Genomic DNA, 23,860 nt, shown 5'->3' on the forward strand with positions numbered 1-23,860 from the left:
ACGGCGCCGAGAGGATCGGCGTCGACGTCGAGGAAATCGGCGTCGACGTCAGATGCAGCGCCTCCAATATCGGCGGCGTCGACACAGCCCTCGAAGCCGGAGCCCCGAGCGTGTCCCTCGACGACCTGAACGTCGACGGCTTCGACGACTTCCTCGGAGCCGGAGCCTCGAGAAAGCCTGTCGACGCCCTCGACGCCTCAGACGTCGATGTCTTCCTCGAAGACATCACAGGTGCACACGGTCTCGATCGCGTCGAGGACCGGGACCTGGAACGGGTACGGCGAGAACGAGCCTCCTTGTCCGAACGGGACCTCTCCCGTGACTCGTGCCGACCACTCTTGCGAGCGGCGTCTCTCGACCTCACACGGCCGACCCCACTCGGGGGCGCGGACGGTTGAGTACCCTGCGACTCAAGAATCGCCAACATTTTCTTCCCGAAGGAAGCCCATTCCTCCGGCGTCGCACGGCTGGTGGGATAACCGACGTGCCGGGCAGAGTCCTCGGAAGAGGACCTGGAAGGCGACCGGTGACGGCGCTTCCGAGAACGCCTCGAAGAGGCAGAGGAGTGGCGAGACCGACTCCTAGAAGAAGACCGACGAGACCTCCGACGATGACGCGGAGAGTCACCCCTCGAATCATCCGTCGAAAGCCCCGCCGACTTCGACTTCCGGGGCTTGGACACCCGACCTACCGACAATTTCTTCTTACGTTCGCGTAAGGCCTTGGAAGTGAGCGACAGGCAGTCGACACAGTCATCCGTGTCGTGGGCCTCCCCGAGGCACCAGAGGCAGGCGTCGTGCGAGTCAGTCACCGACATCTTGGACCCACACACCCCGCACTTCTTGAAGCCCGGACGCGGGGTTGAAGACGAAGTGGAAGACATCGCTGCGAAGGAATATTCACAAACGAACAGGCTCGAAGAACCAGAAAGAACAGAACTCCAAAGAGTCGAGGCTAGAACCGAGAAACACGAAGCAACACGTTCGCGGAAAAAACGGAACTGAGGCTACTGGCGTCGTGCGTCCTACTTATCACATCGGATGACGTCGGACGTCGGAGGAGGTCCTCGACGGCGGCGCATCGACGTCATCGACGCAGGACGCAGACGCCGAAAAAGTTTCCGAAGCAGCACAGCTGTGGTGATTACTGTCATAGATATGGAATACGTCGGAGGACCCAATCCCCTCGAAATACAACTTTCAGTACCACAGTCATTGGCAATCTCCAGTTTGACTAGCCATCATCCTTGGGTTCCTCATCCATCACAACCAATCATGCTCAAAAGCTTGGCGTGATCCTGGATTCAGGTCAGTCGTTTTACGAAGTTACCTGGTACCGAAAAAAGAAAAAGTATTAACTGCATACTTTGAACAACATCCTCCCCTTCCTGGGTTTCCAATGAAGATGAAACTCTGCTTATGGCCTCCACCTTCCTCTATTGCAAAAGCATCCACACAGGAGGACCAGAATATATAAAAGGAAGCACTTCAACTGATCCACTCTGCTATGAACCCCGAGGGGCTCACACTCTGGCTGCCCACCTGCACCACCTTCTTTGGGTTCAGCATCGACAGACAATTGACATGGTACCAACTTTCTCTCCAGTGGAAAATCAAGCCTTTCTGCCCAGAAAACCTCATATCTGCTGTCCAAGCCTTGGAACTCTTCCACATGGAGGGTGGCAATGAGGACGGCCTTCCAGCGACTACCCTGGCGCCCCCGAGAGGTATCCTGCATGTAGCAGCAAGACTTAAAGGACTCTGCAAATTTGACCACATCACCTGACCCTCATCAAACTGCACTGGCTCCTGCCTCAAGGCCATATTATCTTCAAATACTGTTGCATCATCTAAACGCCAGTCACCGGCCAGTCACCCTGAAGTCCCCAAGCTACCTCACCAAGAATTCCGGCCTCTCTGAAGGCCTGCGATCCACCAGAAGTAAGAAGATCTGCAGGCTAATTCCGCCCATGCTGGAAGGAAAGAACCAGAAGACACTGCATCTACCCCGCAAGACTCCAACCTCTTTCCTGTCATCAGATGCAGCTAGTCACTGCCACAGTTTAGGAAAGAACAAGACTTTCCTTTTCAATAAATGGCTCCTCCCTAACACCTAGGTCCACATACCCTCCCACACTACCCAAGGCTGATCTACTCCTCACCATTTCTGCCCCTGGCTGCTTGTAGATCCCTTGCTGACAATTGCATGCCCTCCCCTGTTAGTTCTGTGCTCCTTTTTTCTCTGCTGTGTTCTTTCCCCCTACGATTGCGAAGTGCTCCGTTGCTCCCCGAAGCTAGGTCAGCGATCAATAAATACAATAATAAAAGGCAAAGTAGGAGAGACCAGTGAGAAGATCAAAGGGAGGGGGGTAGAAGATAAAGCAAGAGAAGAGGCAGGGAGACACCAAGGGAGAGACCGTGAGGAAGATCAAGACTGAATAGAGAACAAGAGCAGATATGCCTTGATGGGCAGATCAAACACCTTACGGTTTCCTTTAGAAAATCCCGTGCAGGAAGATAGTTAGTGAAGGATACGTCCTTTAAGCCAGCCTCTGTATTAGTTTAGATCCAGACAGTAGGGGGCTATTGTGCCTGGAATTCTCTCATGGGGAAATGAGAATTCCTAGGCTAGGCTGGAGAGCGTCTAGTGGGAGGTGGGAGTTGAAACCAGGCTCTCCTTAGGCTACAGGCCCAAAACGCCTAGTCCATCTAAAATAAAAAGCATGGTGAAATTTACTTTATTTGCCTTTGGTAATTCATGCGCCTGTGACACCACACATACACAAAATCGAAATTAAATAGTTTAATTGCATACATATTTCATAGAAGAAACTAGCAAAACATTTTATCACTTTTGAATTAGTTGCTCTCATGAAAAGAAAATGTTTCAAGACATTTTGGCAAACCTAAACTCTGTACCCACACATGTTGCTTTTGTCAAATTGTAACAGTGTTCATTAAAAACAAATGTATACTTTAATGATATTGGTTAGGTGGCTTTATCAAGTATGGCAATGACTGATCACTACAACAAAATGACGTATTAATTTCAGAACGAACATCATGAAACGGAATTTATGAATCTTAAACGTGAGAGATTTGTAGCATTATGTTTGCCAGGAATAATTAGATTTGGTTTAAAAAGACATGAATTCTTGCATCATTTCTCTGAATGGTACCTCTTTTTCTGCACAACGGAATATACATTTTACATCTAGCTCTGCATGACATCCAAATCACAAAAGCAATACAGACGTAAAAGTGTGCCTTTCTTTACATACTTGCATGCCTTTATTCTGCGATTAAATATGTTTGGAAAAGGTGCTTGCAGTTCCTGCATCCGAAAGATGCCATATTTAAAAGGTTTATACATTTGAGTGCTAAGAACCAAGGATGCAATTTGTCCATTTGGAAACCTCTGCAGAGGATATACATTTTGTTAGTGGTTGAGGATTATTTGTGAAGATAATTAAACCAATCCCAGGAACACCTATTTTGCTTGTAGTTTTACTCTTGGACTAGACCACTTTGTGAAATGTATCACAGTATGTTAAAGACAAACATGTAAGTGATAGTACTAATATGTAAAACATTCAAAAGGAATATGCAAAGGAAATATTTAACCTGCTCATATGTTAATTGTGGTTACCCGTCAACATATTACCTCTGTAAGAAGCACACATTTCATGCAATCATTTAGTTTGAACTGATGAATACATCTACTCTAAAACTGCAGCTCAATTTCAACCAAGATAAATAATTCCAGTAGAAGTGCGTTAATCCATAATTCTGAACCTCAATATGGATACATGAGCAAATGTCATTTTGCAAATGATGGAAATATTCCCAAAACTTGTTTATTCAATCCAGTTTTGTCATTTTTGTGCAAGCAGGGTAGTATGGGCACATTCAGATTTTTTAGAAAGGTTCCCAAATCAATGTGTGCTAATTTTCCTCAGTGTTTAACGAGAATAAATGGTATTCAACAGGCCATTTGTTTTTCAATATCTTTATGCACCACTTTTATTTCAAAATGAAGACTAAACTTTGTTGAAGCCAGAAACTCTTCAACATTTTACAGTGTTCAATTTTGTGCCAGAGGTCTGAATTACCAGTAGCCTATGCAGTGTCTAATTTGTCCCCTCCCCCCCTGCTTGGGGAAAAAAATGATTTTCTATGGCAGATCTGTCAATCTCTGTATTTTAGCATCCACTGTATAAGAAGTGTTTCTTACTTCCATAAATCCAAAATGTAAAAGGACCTCACAAATACATTGAGGAGGGCGTTTGAAGACCTTGAACGATTCGTACAGGTTCCTATCCAGTCTCTAACCTTCCCAGCTGACAGGTTATCGTAACTATTACCAGTTAATCATGAGGCAGCATGAAATGCTTCATCAAAACATGTTGGACACTTAGATCAGAATTTGTTAATGCACGCCCAGTGGCCTTTAAGGATTAATGTGACCTCATGCTGAAATATGAAAAAAAGCCAAAAATGTAAATCTTGAATTTAGTGATTGATAATGAAGGAATGGATTTTTATCTGACATTAAAAAAAGTTTAAAAAAAGGATTCTCGATAATAAAAAGTACCACTTAAATCCAAGGGAACTTAACACCAAAACAAGATGCTCCTCAGTCTGCACTGCTTTCAGACAATACTATTTGATTACCCAATACATATATTGCTGATCCCATGAAATTATACACGCACATGCATACGACATACTTGACACAAATCGGCTTAGAATTTAAAGCACACAAAGTAGTGGATTTACAACGTTCAACTTTTCCTTTCAAATTATGTTTATGTACTTAAAATAATATACATTTTGGAGATTCAACTTAACCAAAATATAAATCAAGCACAGTTGTATAAGATTATTGTCTTTCAACTGGTCAAAGTGCAATGTGTTATCCCCTTCCCTAAAAGCTGGTACCATCTTAAAATGGTACTTCAAAACAAGGTAGCAATGTTAATACATTTTCAAGTAGGAGGTTACATTTTTTCAAAGAACCCAACAGGGAGGGAGTTATTTGACACTAGAATTTGTAATCAGCAACAAGACGAGCTAGGCTTGGGTTTAGGCTTTCTGTGTAGATTAACTGTATCTGTCTCCATCATGTGATCAGACCGATCCTCAATTGCAAGCACCCTCCGAACAGCATCTTCAAAGGCTGCAGCAACATTTGTAGCATCTTTTGCGCTTGTTTCGAAATAGGGGTGGTTACCATTTTCTCTACACCAAGTCTTAGCTTCTTCCAAAGACACCTGCCGGTCATTGATGTCAATTTTGTTACCCAAGACAACAAAAGGGAAGCTTTCAGGCTCTTTCACATCTGCATAGTAGATAAACTCCTTCTTCCAGTTACCCAAGTTTTGGAAACTCTGTGAATCATCTACACTGAAAGTGAGTAGGCAGCAGTCAGAGCCCCGATAGAAAGGAGTCCGCAGGCTACGAAACCGTTCTTGGCCTGCTGTGTCCCAGATCTGCATGGTGACAAAGTGGCCATCAACCTCCAATTCTTTATTTAAAAACTCCACACCAATTGTGTGGAACAGCTGTGTGTCAAATTTGTTGGTGACATATCTATTCATTAGTGAGCTCTTTCCAACCCCACCGTCTCCCAGCAAAATGACTTTGAGTAGGGAAGATTTTGCAGCCATTGCACTCAAAACTGGTTCTCAATCGATGTCAGCGCTCTGTAAAAAGAATTGCAAATAAATTACATCTGGAACACATATCATGGGAAATCATGTACATCACTATTCACTGTTGACATGGACAGTAACAAGAAAATAAATGTTATTTAGAGGAATTTAAACACTCCTAAAACATCTGACAAAAATGTTATCTAAACTAATCGTAGATTAAAACAAGCTACAGCCTTCTTCTGTCCGGAGAGCTATAGAAACTTGTAAAGCAGAGCACATTAAAAAACCATGACACATGAAATGAGGCAATAGCAACACTTTAATAGTTTACCTTTCTATCACGTGAACAATTAAGTTTGAGTGTTTTAGTTTAAAAAATGACATGCCACTTTCCCCCTGAACGACTTAAACTAAACGATAATTTCATAATTCAGCATCTTAGGTAAAGATAGATGATTTGCAGAGTATAGGACAAAAAAAGTTATTGCTTTTTGCTAATTTGAGGTTTTACTTCAGACATGTTTCTTCTCCTTTTACGTACACCAGAGGCTGTTCTTTGCACAGGACTTGGGTATTTTTCTTCTGTATGGCATCCCCTACCTACCCTCACATATGAATAGGTCACAGCCTTCCCTTTATCAACATATGTAGTTTCAAATATCATTTTTTATTGCTACAGACTGGAATTTTGAATTAGCATGTGTGGACCAAGGGCTGGGCCTAGGCTTGTGCGTGAAAGACAAATTGTTGATTGCAGTGGTTCCTCCCACCTAATCCTGATAAAGGGTGCAGTGGTCTTGTCACAAGGGAACATGCTTTAATGGCCTGTCTGCTGTGGACAGGCGTTTATGGGATAAGGGTATGTGAGAGTGGCTTAGCTCACTCGTACTAACAGGGGTATGGTTTGGTATTGACAGTGGCTGGCTCTTAGAGAGTCTAGGGATGGAGGGTAGCTTGGATGAGTATGTGCATGGTGTGTGGTAGTGAGCAGTGCCTTCTGTTTCTGATGTAGAATAAGGGCATGGTTGGATAAAAAAAAATAAAAGGATTTTTCACTGCCTAGTCCGTGGAGATCCTGTACTCGAGTGGCCAGGGAAAGGCCATCGCTTTAGGATCCCGATCATATGGTTGGACAAGCGAGGGCTGATCACCTGGGTAGGAGGTCCTCATGGAGTGGGGGTGAAGCACCTGATGTTGAGACATGGTATCCCATTTTCCCTAACCCATCTAACCCTTAACCCTGCTTATTGCATGGGAAACTACAACCCCACAATTCCTCACCACTTTACATCTACAGCACTACTGAGCCGAGGAAGATGAGCAATGGGGCCGGGAGAATTACCTCTACTGACTTGCAATGGCTCTGTCCCTCTAATGAGATCAGGCAGAGTCAGGCACGTAATAAATTGCATACACCTGCCACTTAACACTCCCTGTCAGGATAAAAGGTAGTGCACACTGAGCGAGGCTGGGTGCGAGAAGGAACAGCTCTTTTGGGCCGATGTGACCCAGGCTATGGAAGTTGGAAAGCCAAGGGGCTGATCGGCTGCAGCGGAGAACGAGAGAGCCAGGTGTGAAATCCATCCTTTCGGGAAGCCGTAAGCCTTCCACGATCGAAAGAGACTGAGTGGAAAAAAAAACCCTTCAAAGTTACTCCAGGCAGCGCACTACCCTCGCGGGTGAACGACAGTTGGGGACGAGCATAGGAGGAGTTGGTAACAGTCTCAACGGCTACGAGAAAAGCATTGTAGATAGAAGCCCAGTTAACACGACCGGTGAGTTATCAAAGGAAAACAAAAGCCTGGTTTGTGTTATGAGCAAAAGAGACATGTAACAAGAGTTGAAGGTTGTGTGTGTGCCGATAAAGCGTAATGAAGAGAACAATGATTATTTTATTTTTTAATGTTTTATTGGTTAATACAAATTGTAACCTTTAACATTACACCATGTACCGAATCCATTCATCCCTCAAATAGTTCCAAAAATTATTCATCCTGGAGATAAGATTTTCCAGAGTATGTAGCCCCAGTAACTCTTATACATCATTTTTCAGCGGTTTCCACAAATTTCAATGCGGCGATTGTTAGACCAATTTTATCCACCGCTAATATTCTTTCCCACCATTCCTCGGCTGACCACCAGTAACATGAGTTTATATACTCCTCCAGGAATTACGTTCTAAGTTCGGTAAGGGGTGCACATTTTAGCATCATGTGTCTTAATGTTTCTGATTCCTATGAATCTTTGCAGTAGCGACATATCAACTCTTGGAATTTGATCTGTTTCCTTGCAAACAACACTTCACCTGTGGCTAGAAGGTTCAGTCTGCATCTCTGTAATATGCAGATGGAAACTTTAAGGTATTTCGGTAGGTCATTCAATTTCTTCATTTCCCAAATACCAATGGGAATATTTACAATTTGCTCTCTTGTCCTTCATCTCTATCCAATCTTTTCCCTGTAACACCTTGTTCATGGTTATTGGTACTTCCACCTCAATATTATTGCCTTCAAGATGTTCTTTACATCAGGCTTTCCATCTTTCCAAGGTTCTATCTTTCATATCTTTATCATTATTCAGAATATTGAAGGTACAGGTGCATTCTCCATAGTGCACATTCGATACAGAGAAATGGTTTTCCACAGAACCGTTGATGTCCATGACTAACCTCAGCTCATGTCTGAAAGAGCTTCCTGGCAGAGCATTTGGGAGCTTTAATACATTTTTCCAAAAGAAACCTTCACAAAACTCCCATGTTTTCCAGGATAGATTTAGTAGTGACTCGGCCCCATACGTCAGGACCGCCACTACCTTTTGTTTATAGAAGGTACAGACTGGGACCATGGAGAAAGTCCCATATCTTCTATGCAGTACTCTACCCTGGTTAGTTAACTTAATTGGTTTCTTTAAATCAGAAGGAATTGACCTTGCTCTGTTACGTTCTCATTTATTTGAACTCCTAGATATATTATAGAGTTCACAGTTTCCAACTTCTGATTACTGATGGTCCATGTAAAATCTTTTCCTTTAGATCTTGCTGATGTCATTATCATGACTTTGGATTTGTCCACATTTGCCTTCATTTCAATCTAGATAGACCCTGAATGCATCGAGTCGCCTTTGCAGACCTATTGCCGTCTGGTCTATAAAGTCCAGATCATCTGCGTATAGTATCCATGGTATGACACCATCTTCCATTTTTGGTGGGAATGCCCTAATATTTCTTTGCGATTCCTCCACATCAGCCATGTATAAACTGAAGAACGGAGCTAACGCACATCCTTGTTTTATCCCAGTAATGCATAGATCTTTCTTGAGAGTGAGCCATCCCTCGTTATCCTCAGGTGTCCGTATACAGCAGCTGGATTGCTTCTATCAGATGTTCGGGGCATTTCCATTGCCTCAATTTGCCCCATTTACTGCCTCGAATGCTTGTTCTAAAAATCGACAAACCCCGGGTATATTTTTGTGCCCGTTTCCAGGGCACAATGTTTTAACAGGTTCAAAATAAATAGGTTTAACGAGGTTCCCACCCCACCTATGAACCCTGTTTGCCGTGGGTCGAGTATACCAGCCTCCTTCGCCCAGCCTTTTAGATCTCTCAGTAGTAGATTTGCGAACAATGATTAAATGACTGAGGAAAGTATACAAAGTAACAGAGTGGTCGTGCGAAGCAGAATCGCATATTCAAAAGTATCTGAAATGTTCTGGGTTATGGCAAGCAGGTACACAAAGACCACAAAGTAACCGCGATCCCGAACAAGAGTTGATTGCTTTTCACTCAATCTAAACCGCCAAGAGGTTTAAAGTAACATATGAACTTTGAAAGATGCCAAGAGAGCATAAGGAAAGAATAAGAAAACTACAAGTACCAAGGAGGTACTGTGAAGATTACTGATTGCCAAATTGTTGAAAAGGAGGTCAAAGTAGTCACACACAAGTCTACGTAAACTCCTTGCAGTATCGAAAGTCTTCGGCAGTAAAAAGGAGACGGACAGAGCGTGGGAAAGGGACCCCTCCCCCCCAACACAAAGAGAAAGACAGGCTTGAGCCCGGCAGAGTGGATAGAGGCAAAGTGAAAGCCAAGAGCAGAACAGTGCATTTGCGGTAAGGCAGACGACACCTAAAGAATTGATTGGACTGTTGAAAGCCTGAAGCCCAAGCCATAACGGTTGAATTGTACCAGCAAGACAGATTATGCAAGACTGATAGAACTGTGCCATTCACCTATCCTTTTTAAGAAACTACACCCTGTGCTTCTGAACGTGGAGAAGGGAGTTTAACCAAGCCAATCTGCCTTTTTCTTTAACATAATGTTTCCTTTTTTGTATTGCCTTTAACACATTTGTCATTTGAGAAGGAGGGCAAGGTTAGATTTTCTTACTATAGGCCTTGTTTTGACTTGGACTTGTTTTGTTGTTCATTTAATGGTTAAGACTACTCCCATTTAGAGTTCGGGGCAGTTGAAGGTAACTAATATACAGGTATTCATAACTTTAGCACAACCGATAAAATGAAGAATTTGGCAGAAAAACAAGTTACTTGCCAACTGTAACGTTCTTTCAATTGGATGTTCCTCCCACGTATTCCTCATTTTAGATATATCCTTAACTTCAGCTTTTCTGCTTCAGAAATGTTCTCTCTCCACCAGAGGGCGCTCCACTCGAGGCTGCAGCATCTATGTCCCTCGGCGGCATCAGTCGAGTGCCGACGGCATCTGATGTATAAATACCTCGACCGCGCCCGTTGGCCTCATTTCTGTTTTTTCGTATATTATAGCCAATGGATTGTAGTTAAAGGCGTGCCTCTTTTAACCCAGGCCTTAATAGAATTTAGAGTGTAAATCACGTAAACTGTACTGTGGGGTCGGCTGGGAGGGATCGATGAGCAATACGTGGGAGGAACATCCAATTTAAAGAACGTTACAGTGGTAAGTAACTTGTTCTTCTAATGGATTGTGTCCTCCCACGTATTCCTCATCTTAGATAGACTCCCAAAGCAGTTTTGTTTTGGAGGTGGGAGAACAGTTATGTTCTAGTTATGTACAGAATGAAGTATAGATTTAGCTAACAGACCTCCTTGAGAAGAAGTCGAATCTAGAGCATAATGTTTTATAAAAGTATGCATGGATGACCATGTGGCTGCTGCACAAATATCTTGCACAGGGACACCCCTTTGAAGTGCTGTCGAAGTTGCCATGCCCCTGGATGAATGAGCCCTCAGCCCATCTGGTGGTTCTTTCCCAGCCAATCTATAACGTCCCGTTATAGCCAAAATTATCCATCTAGATAATGTTTGCTTAGTTACAGCTAGTCCTAATTTGTAGCCAGTGTATCCCACAAAAAGTTGATCACACCGATGTAGTTTTGCCAATCTTGAAATATAGAAGCTAAAAGCTCTTCTAGGATCTAATCTATGTAGCCGTTCCTCTTCCTTACTTGCCTGAGGAGGAGGGTAGAAAGAAGGCAGTGTTATTTTTTGTGACAGGTGAAAATCTGAAACAATTTTTGGCAAGAAAGAGGGTTTTACTCTAAGGACTATTTTATCTTTATAAAAGATGGTGTGCGGAAGACCGCTAGAAAGCGCCTGCAACTCACTTCAGTAGCAACTCACTTAACATCAAAGTAGCAAAAGAGGTAAAAACACTAGGTTTTTACCTTGACTCCTGCCTCTCTCTAACGAAGCTGGCGAGTGTGATGGCCTCTAGCACTGCATATACCTGCAAGCTGATTAGAGCAGCAAAACAATTCCTGTCCACTACCAGCTGCCTCACGCTAGCAAGAGCTCTGGTATTATCCAAATTGGACTATTGCAACGCACTTTATATAGGGTCTAATAAACATACGTTGCAAAAAATCCAAACCTTACAGAATAACGCCCTTAGAGCCACACTAGGAATATCAAAAAGAGAGCATATGTCCGACATCAGAAGAGAATCTAATTGGCTCTCTACAGCGGACAAAATTAAACTTAAAACAATATTGCTAACATTCAAAAGTATTAACGATTTAGCCCCCAAATACCTAACAGAAAGGTTAAAAAAAAAAAGAACGTCCATTAGACCCACTAGAGAAGCATATAATAACCAGCTAGTTGTGCCCCCATTCAAACTGAGCACTGCCGGAGGGAACAGCTTCCCAGTCAGAGCAGCCCAGTGGTGGAACTCCCTCCCGACCTCGCTAAGGACTGACCAATGTTATTCACATTTCAGACTTAACTGCCTCAAATGGCTCAACGATAACGACCTGTAACTGACTGACACCAGGACTAATCTATCGACCAATCTGTAACTGAACGTTTAGTAACATGCTCCCCCACTAGCCTATTCCACCTTGCCTTTGTTTCTCAATGTATACTGTGTATACATATCTATGTATAAATATCTGTGAATATAACCCTGCCTATTACCCTGTGTACAAACTTCTTAGGGTAACCATGCTTCTTGCGGTCAATGTAGTTTGCATTTACTTGAAATGTGTAACTGTAACTTGTAAGCTTAGAGTATTCTTGCATTTGCGCCCGGTTACTTTGGGTCTGGCGCGCGCTATAAATAATAAACAAACTTACCCTGTGGGCTCATTGCCACAAGAAATATTGTTTTTAAGGAGCCTTAACGGACAAGAATGTAAAGGCTCAAATGGAATGCATGTGAGGAACTTTAGCACCAAGTTTAAGTCCCACACAGGAACTTGAAAAGGTATTGGAGGAAACACATTTAGACCTTTTAAGAATTGAGTTATTAAAAAGGTATCTTAAAGTAAGATTCTTCCTCTGAGGAGCGCTTAAAAATGGATAGAACTGCTAAATATCCTTTTATCGTACCAACCTGGAGCCCCAGATTAACTAAGTGTAACAGAAAAGACAATATTGTGGGAATATTACATTGAAATGGGTCCACATTCTTTTCTCTGCACCAGTTACTGAACTTGTTCCAATGACACAGATACAGAGATTTGGTTGCTGGCATTCTGGACGAAAGCAAAATCTCCCATCACGTCATCCGAAAGGTCCCAATCCTTGTATCAACCTCTCAGAAGCCAATGCGTGAAGGTTGAGTGTGTTGACCTCTGGATGGAGAATGTAACCTTCCTCTTGCGAGAAAAGATCCTCTCTTTTTGGAAGACGTATTGGAGGGCAGATGGACACGTCCAGAAGGTCCGGGTACCACGTTCTCCTGGCCCAATCTGGGGCAATTAGGTTCATGGTTTTCCTGAACTTTCTCAACCTCCTGATTACTTGAGGGATCACAGGGACTGGAGGGAACACATACAGAAGTGGAAACTCCCATTCCACCACGAACTCGTCCCCAAAGATCCACTTGAGGGTTTCCCCAAAGGGCGAAGATCTCTTGAAGGACTTCCTGAGCTAGCTCCTGCTCAGAGAATCCATCGCTGTGTTTTGCTCTCCGGCTAGATGAACTGCCGACAGAGAGATCCCTTCTTGTATTGCCCAGAACCAGAGCTGCATTGCTTCTCTGCACAGTGGCAGTGACCCAACTCCTCTCTTGTTGAGGTAGTACATAGCCACCATGTTGTCCATCGTTTTCAGGACATTCTTTCCCCGTAGAGAAAGCAGGAAAGCCTTCAGTGCTAGTCTGATTGTCCTCAGCTCCAATAGGTTGATGTGTAGTATGGACTCCGATGGAGACCAATGCCCGCTGATTGTCAACTCGTTGGTGTGAGCTCCCCACCCCGTGAGTGAGGCGTCTTACTACTGTTCTCTCCGGCCATGGTTGCCAAAAAGATGCCCCCCTGAGAATATGTTCTCTGCAAGCCCACCATTGCAGATCTGGTGCTACTTTGGTTGGAACTTGCAATAGATCTGACATTTCCCTTGAAAATTGAGACCATGGAGTCCTGAGAGCCCATTGAAGGGATCTCATCCTCAATCTGGCTTCTGGCACCAGAAAAATGCAGGATGCCATGAGACCGTGCAGCTTGAGAAAAATCGAAGGCCGGTAGATACTGGGTATTCTGGAATTTTATTACCATCTGCAGAATGTGACGAGCTCTCTCTTCGGGAGGCGAGGCTTTGCCCGAACAAGTATCCAGGACTGCTCCGATAAACTGGAGCTTCTGTGATGGTATCATGTTTGACTTTTTTTAAATTCAGAGAAAGCCCTAGTTTGTGACTTGAAGTGGCAAGTCTTGGATAGATGATCTGGGGCTTGTTCTTGAGAACGTGCCCTGATCATCCAATCGTCCAGATCGGGGTAGACTTGAATCCCCCCTCTCCTGAGACTCGCTGCCACTAACGCAATTAACTTGGTGAAAACTCTCGGGCGGAGGTCAACCCGAATGGCAGAACTCGAAACTGATATGAAACTGAGAATTGCCAATCGCAAACCTCAGGTACTTTCTGTGCTTGAGATGGATTGGCACATGAAAGTAAGCATCCTGAAGGTACAATGATACCAACCAGTCCTGGAGTTGGAGAGCCTGAAGGATCTGAGAAACTGCGACCATCTTGAACTTGTACTTCCTGAAGAACTTGCTCAAGCTTCTCACGTCCAAGATGGGTCTCAGTCCTCCGTCTTTCTTTGGAAAGAGGAAATATGGGGAATACCAACCCTTGTTCCTCTCCGCTACAGGTACATGTTTTCTTGCACCTTTTGTAGCAGGGTTAAAACTTCCTGCAACAGGAGCGGATCTGAATGTTTGACAGTTGTATCCCGGTGGGCGATTCTGAGGTTACTGTTGAAAAGGAAGGCAGTAACCTTGGGATACTGTTTCCAGTGCCCAAGCATCTGAAGTAATGCTCTGCCATTCTTTCAGATGCTGTGAGATACTGCCTCCCACTGGGGTCTTGTGTGTCAAAACCTCAGAGTGGTTTTGCGGCAGCTGCAGCAGCGGCTGAAGGGACTGCTGCTGCTGGGGCATATCAAGCACCCTTTCCTGACCCCCACCATCCCCCCCGAGGATTGACCTCTCTGACTGGCCTGTCCCCTCCCCTTTCCAAATGAGGAATAAAATCAAAAGGGACGACTCCTCCAGGAAGAGGACCCTGTGTAGGGGTGTTGTTGAAGTTATCTGATAGCGGCACTGAGTGATTTTGCGCAGGTTGTCTGCAGCTTCTCCAAACTTTCATCCGCCTTGCTGCCAAACAACCTCGAGCCGTCAAATGGCATATTAAGAAGCTTGGATTGCACATCCGGTGCAAAACCTGATTTTCTAGCCACGCAAATCTACGTAGCACTGTGTTAGATGGCATGGACCTACTGATACGGTCAGCTGTGTCCAAACCTGATTGAAGGCATTCCCCCGAAGCCTCCTTTCCATCCCTTACTATGGATAGGAACCCATCACGTTCCTCACCTTCTGGGATGTGTTCAGCTGCCGCTGACATGCAGTCCCACAGGGTTATGTAACTCTTGCAAGGGTGCAAGTGACATTTGTGGATTTTAAAGCCATAATCCCCGACGCAAAAATCTTTCTGGACCATGCATCAACCTTTTTATCATCCCCCATCAGGGTGAATTGTAGGGTATGCAGCATTTCTACTAGAGGTAACTGCTTGAACTATCAGGCTTTCTGGAGATGGGTGCTTACTTAAGTATTCTGGGTCTGAATTACAGGGTCTATATTTTGACACATATTTCTTATTTACTGCTGGAATAGTTTCATTTTCCCATGCAGTATTAACCCTCCTTTGTAAGGCTACATGAAAGGGAAGTATAGGGTCTTGCTGAGGACCTCCTGAAAGGATGTCAGTCATGTCATCATCTTGATAGACAGGTGAATTTCTACCCCCTCCCACGAATTCAGTAACTCTACTCATCAAATTTCCTATAACCTGCATCAGCATGTTCTGCTGCGTCAGGTTTTTCAAATTCATATTCTGGAGAAGAATCCAGAACACTTGATGACTGCAAGCACTCTCAGGTCTCGTATCTTAGATTGAGGGTCAACTAACTCCTCAGTAGTCCTCCTTCAGGAGTACCAAATTTAACACCAGCAGGTGAAACCTCTTCCTCTGCTGATTACTCTCCTTCATATATGGATGACATGCTCCTAAACAAATCATGTCTGCTTTCTGGGTGAAAAGGTGGTATAGGTTTTAACGTTGGCATGGGCGTAGACGTCAACAAAAGAGTCGATGTTGTAGCTACAACCTTCAATATGGTCGAGGTAGCTTTCGATGCCTTTGAAGAAATAGTCGATGCCGTCGAAGGAGTTGTCGTTGGTCTCGACGGAGCCTTCGATACTGCCGATTGTAAACTCAACGTAACCTTTTTAGGTTGGGTCATCGACGCCTTGTGGCTTCAAGGAGGTTTTCGATGTGGACTTTGATGACGCATGAGATTCTGGCGCCCTTTTCTTGACTTCTACCTCCGATTTATGCACCGGTAGGCTTTTTCTATGAGGTGTCTGGGAAGAGTCTCTGGACGACACCCTCCACAATTTCGTTGTCGTATTTCCTTGTTTTAGATCTTCCTCTGTCACTTTTTTTGTGACCAGGGGCATGGTCTTCAGACTTTTTTGAGGGGGTCTGGGCCGCGTTCTCAAAACTTAGATGCTCTGAAAGCTTCCCATTTTCCAGGGGAGTCATGTCTCTATGGACATGTTTTGACTTCCTCAGATGACGTCGAGGAAGAGGGAGATCAGTGTCTTTTCTTCGCCTTTTAGAGGACGAAGAAAGACTTCCTCGACCTACATTTTTTATGACGTTGTATTGAAGACTCAGCAGAGTCTTTTCTCCCCTTCAAAGAAAACTTCGAGAATTCCTCCTCCACTGCCAGTTTACCTCTTCGTTCTTTTAAGGCCTTATAGGTCATCGACTGAGAAGAACTGCAGTCATCTATACAGTGGTCGGAACCGAGGCACAGAGGCAATTCTGATGGGGACCAGTCAGTGACATCTTTCTCCCACATTTCTGGCATTTCTTGAATCCAGTTTTCAGTGTGGAAGGGTTCGATGAAGACAACATTATTGCACGAACTGAAGCGCCATTTTATAACGATCCGAAGCAAAGCTAACGGAAAAACTGAACTTAGGCCAACGGGCACGCTCTAGGTATTAATACAGCGGATGACGTCGGGACATCAATGCCGCAGCCTCGAGTGGAGCGCCCTCTGGTGGAGAGAAAAAATGTCCAAAGCAGCAAAGCTGAAGGTAAGAATATATCTAAGATGTGGAACACGTGTGAGGACACAATCCATTCCAATTATGATTTTGATGATAGAAGCTGTAGACCTGAGGTACAACTAGTAGATCGGACCATCACGAATTTCCCCCAAAGTAGCATTCACAGTTAAAATGCCCACCTAAAAAAAAGGTATCAATCTGCTCTACCGTATGTGATGATCTGTGTGTCAAAACAGAATGGAGTTTGCTTGAATTTGTACTATAAATGCATGTGATATTTAGAATATCTCATTTGTCATTGCATGTGAAGCAGTGTGAATGACTTGTCAAAATGTGCAAGTTCATGAATGTTTATTAACGGACTGGAACCAGTGTTTTACGATATGGTTGTGTGCTAAATATCTGAGAGCCAGGAAATGAAAGGTCATCACTATAATATGTAAAAAGATTTGACTTTTCCTCAACTCAAACGAGGGCTCTTTGTGATTAGTGCAGTTGACAACGTTGATCATAATCCCAGCACTGCTACTATGCAGGACACATTCCATAGGATGGGAATAAAACAGTTTCAACAGCAAGACGATTTCAGTGGAACTGATGGGACCATTACCATACATTATGATACTCATGCAAATGAAAACATCTCCCCGTGTCTTAGACCCGAATTCTCCTACGTCTCTCATCAGAACAGATTGTTTGCGTCTTGTGCTTTGACACAAGACAAGGTTGACTCAACTAAGACGCTGAGAAAGAACATACCTGGGTAGGAGCATGCAACAGGTGTTGGCTAGTTACAACCTCCAATGGAATTTAATAATTGCCTGAGTAACATAGCACACAAGTCAACCAGAAGCACTACTGATACATGTTAGGTTATGTTACTTGGCATTTGTATAGCGCCTTATGTATCAGTGGTATGATCTCAAAGCTCTGGTGAGTTGAATGCCCTCTGGAACCATAGTGCAAGTCAGTAGAGTGTGTCGTACGGTGCGTGGGTGCACCGGATATGTGTGCAGCTGGTGTATTTGTTGGGGGATAGCTGCTTCTTAGCGATAGGTGTGGTGCTGAGTAAATCAGTTGGATGTGTTCAGTCTGGTGGGTGGACACCTAGACTGGTTCTGGCTGCGTTAGGCCTGCGCTATGCGAACAGCTAGCCGGAATGTGCTCAGCTAGCTACGTTTTATTAGGGTGATGAGGTGATCATCAATCATGTTCGTATGTGAACAGCTAGGCCGAATTAACAGGGGTATAGCCGTGTTCTGGTTGACATGGTGAATTGGCACTAGCTTCCCCGCTTCCTTTCTTTCCAGACCATGACATGTCAGTGGCAATGACCCCCACCATTCAATGGCTACTCTAAAATAGAGTAGACTATCGGGCAGGAAAAATCACCGCATTCAACCACTCTATATATTTGTAAAATAAATCCAGTGGACCTGGTCAACAAGTCAAGCTAAGCAAACATGCACTGGAATATTTGGTGGGTTTCTTGTTGAGAGGGCAGATGTAAAAAGGTATTTTGGAATCTTCTGGATGGAAGTGAGTAGAGCGCTTGTTCAGACTAGTGCTACTACAGCCGGAAATCAAAATCACAGCCAGTAGTCTCTATGTACTTCTCCAGCAGGCATATGACGAACACAGTCAAAACAGATGGTAGCAGGGAAGTATAATCACTAGAAGACTGATGCAAGAAAAGAAGTGTTCTATGTCCCCCAGTTCAGATTCTGGTAGATTATAATAAGGAGATTTCACGCTCTGTATAGAAGCCATGTACAAAATAGTTCCTGGTTCTTTTCTTCAGACCATGCCCACTTTGCAAAATGGATTCCTGTCCACTTGCAATATAGGATTTCACTTAAAGATCGCCATTATAAAACCCACGAAGAATGCACATGAGGGAAACGTGCCAAAGAAAAAATATACTTTCTCTACTATGATCAAAGGCCTATACTAGGCCCATGATCAAAATAATTAATCCCTGAAAGGGGACTGTGGGTTGCAAGCCTGATGGAAAACAGAGGTCAAGTCTCTCAGTTAACTATATCTTCAACTGCTCTGCTGAAACAAAGAGTGATCTGATTGTATTCAACAGTCGAAATATAGTATAAAAAGCAGTGGCAGAAAACGTGCTCAAGATTGAGAAACTTGGAGTTGAGCAATATAAGACAGGTCGGTGAGAGACCGGTTAACCAAACCAAACGTATCAGGAGTATTATAAAACCGAACAAACAGATCGTTAGCTGTTCTCCAATCAGGAAAAAGTCAAACAGTTACAAAAAACACCCTTCTGTAGACTTGACATTGCATCCCGGATTCCTAATGGCAATCTTTTAAGTCATGCCTACCCTCCAGCAACTTCAAGGATGGGGAGTCTGAGAACCAGAACAAACTGTATTTCACTGGCCGGAACAGTTTGTTCGCACCTATCAATATCTTCAGCCCTATAGCTCAGGTTGCCATTCCTGATGGTCCATTACCGTAAACATGCTGCAACCAGGGAATGGAAAAACACATTATGCGAGTAAGGTTTTCGTGCCCTACATCAAATCACAGCTTCAATCAGTGTCAAGAATAAGCATAATCTGTTTTGTAAAACTTGGTGTTTCACCCTAAGTAACGAAGGGTAATCCAGATGTGGACCCTTTGCACACTGTGCCTTGGAGAGGCTCAGCTTCACCTCACTGAGGAGGCCCCAACAAGGGCGAAACGTGTGTTTGGGGTCATTGATGGTACTCTTGTTCAGAGGAGAATTGCCTAGCATGTCAGTGCTGGACTGCCCTTCTAGGTGGGACAAAGACAGATATGCAAATAGATTTCTCTTCTGTGAAGGGTGTAGCGAGCTAAAAATGGTTGTAGACCCTCGAGAGTGAAAAAATTCCATAGAACAGGGTATTTGACCCATGTTCGTTCTCAGTAGAAGGGCTTCCACACTTCTTTTCAATAATCTGTGTTGTGTATAGGCCTGAAAGCTTGAGGTGTGACACACATGGCTAAAGGTGTTTGGAAACCAGTAGCGCCAACAAGTCCTGTTTTATTTTATTATTTTTTTTAATGGCAAGTGCTGAGCTGCAAAGATTTAAACCAGATTTCATTGTTCTCCTCCTTGGCAACAAATGCAGCAGCTATTGCCACAAACAGGAGATTACCTCAAATGATACCAATGTGCTTTGTATAAACCATCAACATGCCTCGCTGCAAGGAGTAGGAGGATGCAAGGGTCTGCCACATAAGGCACAATGCATCCTACTCCGCTTAACCAATGGTGTGCAGCAAGGGTATCCTAAAGCCTGAATACATATGGTTTCACATACTTCATTCTAGCCCTGGATTATAGATTTGGCTCATACTCGCTCATGCTCGAGTACGCGCTCAAACTCTGTAGTGTCTCAAACTTGCCGATTTGTAGTAATTCACAAACAAATTTGTTGCTTGCTCATGTTCAAATAGTATTTACCCAAAGAGTTCCTAAAGCTAAAAAAGTAAATTTTAATAAAATCTGAAATTGGTCCAAATTCTTCTCCATCCTTAAGAAGGTGCCTATACATCTTACGAATCCTAAGCAGTTTGTTACTGTCCCTACTATACCAAGTATGAACTGTCTCCCAAATCCTTTATCTTGGTCTTTTTGACCTGTGTGAGTCAGTCCCTTCTGTTAACATCATGTATTTATGAGGTGCTTTACATAGTATGTTAGTTTTATATCCACGTTCACAGAATCTTTGAGACAAATTACATTCTTGTGTCTTATGTGCGTTTTCACTGCAATTTCTGCATGCTGGTGTACTCTCCCACTGGTATAATGTTAAGGGTGCTCCTGAGATGACAACTAGTATCCAATAGTGTGGTAGGTCTTACTGTGTAGCAGCTTGCCTGCCGTCCGAAACGTACAGTGTCAAATCCCGAAAGCGTATCTCGCATTTGCTGGCTATGCAGGTAATGTAATACCAAAGTCATTCCGGTTTAACGATTTAGTTCTTCATCTGTGCCCTTACATACCATGATAATGTCATCTAAGCATCTATACCACCGCACCACATTGTAGTGTAACAAGTGTAAAATCCTTACTCCGTGTGACATCACTTAAAATCCCGAAAATCTGTGTTGAGTTTCTAATGTAGGATGGTCATTCTAGGACTCTACTCTTAATTGCAGTATCAATATATTTAGAAAGATTCTTTGTGATCCAGCCTACACCACTCACTATAGGTCTTCGGGAAGTATTTCATAAGGTTTGTGTATTTTTGGCAAGTAATAAGAGGCTGGGATGACAGCATGCTCAAGTGTGAGAAATGCCTTCTAGTCGTCAGTAAGGAGTCCATGTTTACAGATTTTTGACACGGACTACATTCTAGCCATAAGATTGATGAACTACAGATTGGAATGCATTAAGAATTGAAAAGAACATACCTTTTCTTGCTGTTCATGAGTTAGCAAGAGATATGGGTCCCCGATTGCTGTTTCACCTTGCCAATGTCCCACTCAGCTACTGGATGCAGAACAGTCAGTTTTTTGGGGCGGCAGAGGCAAAAGGACTGCTTGCGGAACCTGGAATACATTTGGAGAGGTCACCTCAGAATTTTGTACACTGGCTCACAGTCCAACCCAGCAGTCAGACGACTTGATGAAGCCATTAGAGAAAGTCAGTGTTGCTATTTAACCATAGCTGCAGTAAAGAGCATGGCATGAGGCAAGAAAGCAGCTGGTCATGCAGAAAAGTAGAATAACTGGCAGACTGTCACCTATACAGGACATGCTCATTCAGAATATCAAAATGGCTGTATACTAGGCTGGTTACTGATGGGTCTAAATGGTGACCGCACAGCTGAAGCTTCTCTTACCGATTGGGAATGGAAGGAGATTAGGGTTGTGTGCTGGATATGCTGGGCAATCCTACAAGAAGCTGCACAAGCTTGAAGGGAACTCCTAGGACGTGCTGCAAGGAAGGCTGCCACGACAATGCAAGTGCCAGAAAATAGCTAAGTGTGCCACAAAGAACAGTACACTGTAGAACAGACTAGAATTCGGTGGTGGGGGAAGAGACCATATTTAAGGGTATTTGACTTTAAGCATTTAATGTAGTAATTACAACTCTGTTTTACATGGAATAACTTCAATCATTTTAGTTTGTTTCCCTACAACACCCATCCATTGAAAATAATAAAAGGTCTGAGCTATGTTATGAAAATGGCATATTTAATTTGCCATCATCTACCATTATGCATTCTTATAGTTGTACGGTCTAACTCAGGCACACCAAAATCTACAATATACACAAAATGGTTGCCAGGACTTACAATGGTTCGATCGTCTTAAATCTTCAATATGTCGTGCTCTAAAAGCGTGCCAAAGTGCATACTTCCATCATTAAAGGCAACATTGTTTCACCTATATGAAGGACTATTTTAGACAAACTAGAAATATGACAGATGTGACAAACCTTGTTTGCTAGTGGCGCTGGCTGTTGGTTGTTGACCAATGGTTGCAATCTTCCATTCTGAGTTGTCAGCATTTGTAGCAATTCTGCAAAAGCGACTCCCGATTGGTTATCATCAGTAAAGTTTTAATGTGGTAGCAAACATGGATCACGTCAAGCACTGTACGCTAGGTGAAACAAAAGGCGACGCGCGTTTCAACCGTAGTCTTTATCAAGGCAGAATTGGTAGAGTGGCCCTTAAGTAGGAGTGGAGTGTCTGGGGAGCCTCCTGGTAGGGTGCCGGCATAAGGCTGGATAGCCAACCTGAAAATACTGCGAAGACGCTCGGCGGTGTGGTGTTCCTAAAAGGGTAACAATGTCCGAGAGTCCACTAGAAGGGAGACACCAGTCTCTTTGTAATGACAAACCAAAATTCACAATTTCCTTTAGAATGGAGATTAATTTGAATTGGTTAAGAAAACCAGTGGGTGAAGATACGAGGCCCCATCACGGAACCCCTAAACACTGGAGAAACTCAAAGAAGACTGAAAAAACGAAGGTGTCGCAATGTTGAGTTATTGAGTCACCAAAGGACGACCCACCAACACACCAATCTGGAGAGTGCACAGTGGACATCTGATGTCGATAAGTTAACATTTGGAGTCGCAGTTCTGAGCAGGACTGATAGGGGTCTGCAACAAAGCCCCGCACCATGCCAGACAAATGGAGCCAAGGCGTTGGTGGTTCAAAGTAGCACCAACACAGATTGCAGAGCTAGCTACTGGATCAGCAGCCAGAGATATGCTGTTGTCCATAGTATGGGCAAACTCAGCAACAGAGGAGCCATTTGGAGCTATGCACAGGTTTTAAAAGACATTTGAAAGCCTGCATTTTGTCCGTACCTTGGTCAAATCAGCCAATTACATACTTGTGGGCAGCGGAGCACGGGTTGGGGGTTGGCATGGGAAAAGACACCCTGCCATTAAAACAACTGGCTGAATTAAGGAAAACCAAAAGTGCATAAACAAAATGCAGTCTTACACAACATGTAGAAATATGGGCCGCAAAGGTGAAGAAAAGCTGCAACAAACGTGGTCACATTACACAGAAATCTGATAAGTGGTGCCCCAACTTAGCAGCAAGAGGTTGTGGTTTTCTAGTGGACTGGCAAGGTTATCAACGACCCCAGCCCAGATCATGGAGGGAGTCAAGGCACTCCAAAAATGCAGGATCACAGAGGAAAAGGGCATGCTGCAGCTTTTTGGAAAAGAAAATACTTTAGGGACCACATTCGCGGCCAAATGCCCTGGTTTAAACAGGCATGTAATGTGCTGACGTGCCCCAGGCTAGAGGAACAGTACAAGGGAGTAATGATTGATGGCTCAGGCATCAAAAAGTATGCCATCATCCAGAACCGAGCACACCCCCGCCCAATATCTCAACAAATAAAATATTTAAGGGACTCAAACATCGGTATTAACTTGCTTTCTGCCTAACCCGCTATTTGGAGATGGTGGAATGGGGTTCAAGAGTAAAAAATTACATCAGTGTCTGTATGCAGCTGTTAGTGTGGAGCTGTTTGCAACATTCAGGCATCGAACTCGCAGATTTGGGCCTTTGTTATGCATTCAAATTAAAACATCCTGTTTGGGAAAGCCTGTTCTGGAAGACACAACACCAAGTGTTCAAATTCTAGACTGGTCTTTA

General features: G+C 43.7%; 1 protein-coding gene across 4 annotated transcripts in view; it reads right to left on the reverse strand.

Moving 5' to 3' along the window:
- Positions 1-2,787: 2,787 nt before the first annotated feature.
- Positions 2,788-23,860, reverse strand: part of RAB9A (RAB9A, member RAS oncogene family) — a 79,084-nt gene continuing 58,011 nt past the window's right edge. Inside the window, exons 2-4 of one of the 4 annotated variants that reach the window (XR_011284063.1) lie at positions 22,178-22,260; positions 21,148-21,285; positions 4,770-5,704 (exon numbers count right to left, since the gene is read on the reverse strand). Coding sequence is in view for 2 of the 4 variants with exons in the window: in XM_069639141.1 (XP_069495242.1) it covers positions 5,057-5,668 (612 nt within the window). In the remaining 2 variants the exon portion in view is untranslated. Of the gene's footprint in view, positions 5,705-21,147; positions 21,286-22,177; positions 22,261-23,860 lie in introns of those variants that run through there. The other 3 variants (XR_011284062.1, XM_069639141.1, XM_069639142.1) reach the window with 3 other exon arrangements.

This window comes from Ambystoma mexicanum, chromosome 7q (assembly GCF_040938575.1).
Source record: "Ambystoma mexicanum isolate Mex_15411 chromosome 7q, UKY_AmexF1_1, whole genome shotgun sequence".
In the NCBI taxonomy this organism is placed as follows: Eukaryota; Metazoa; Chordata; class Amphibia; order Caudata; family Ambystomatidae; genus Ambystoma; species Ambystoma mexicanum.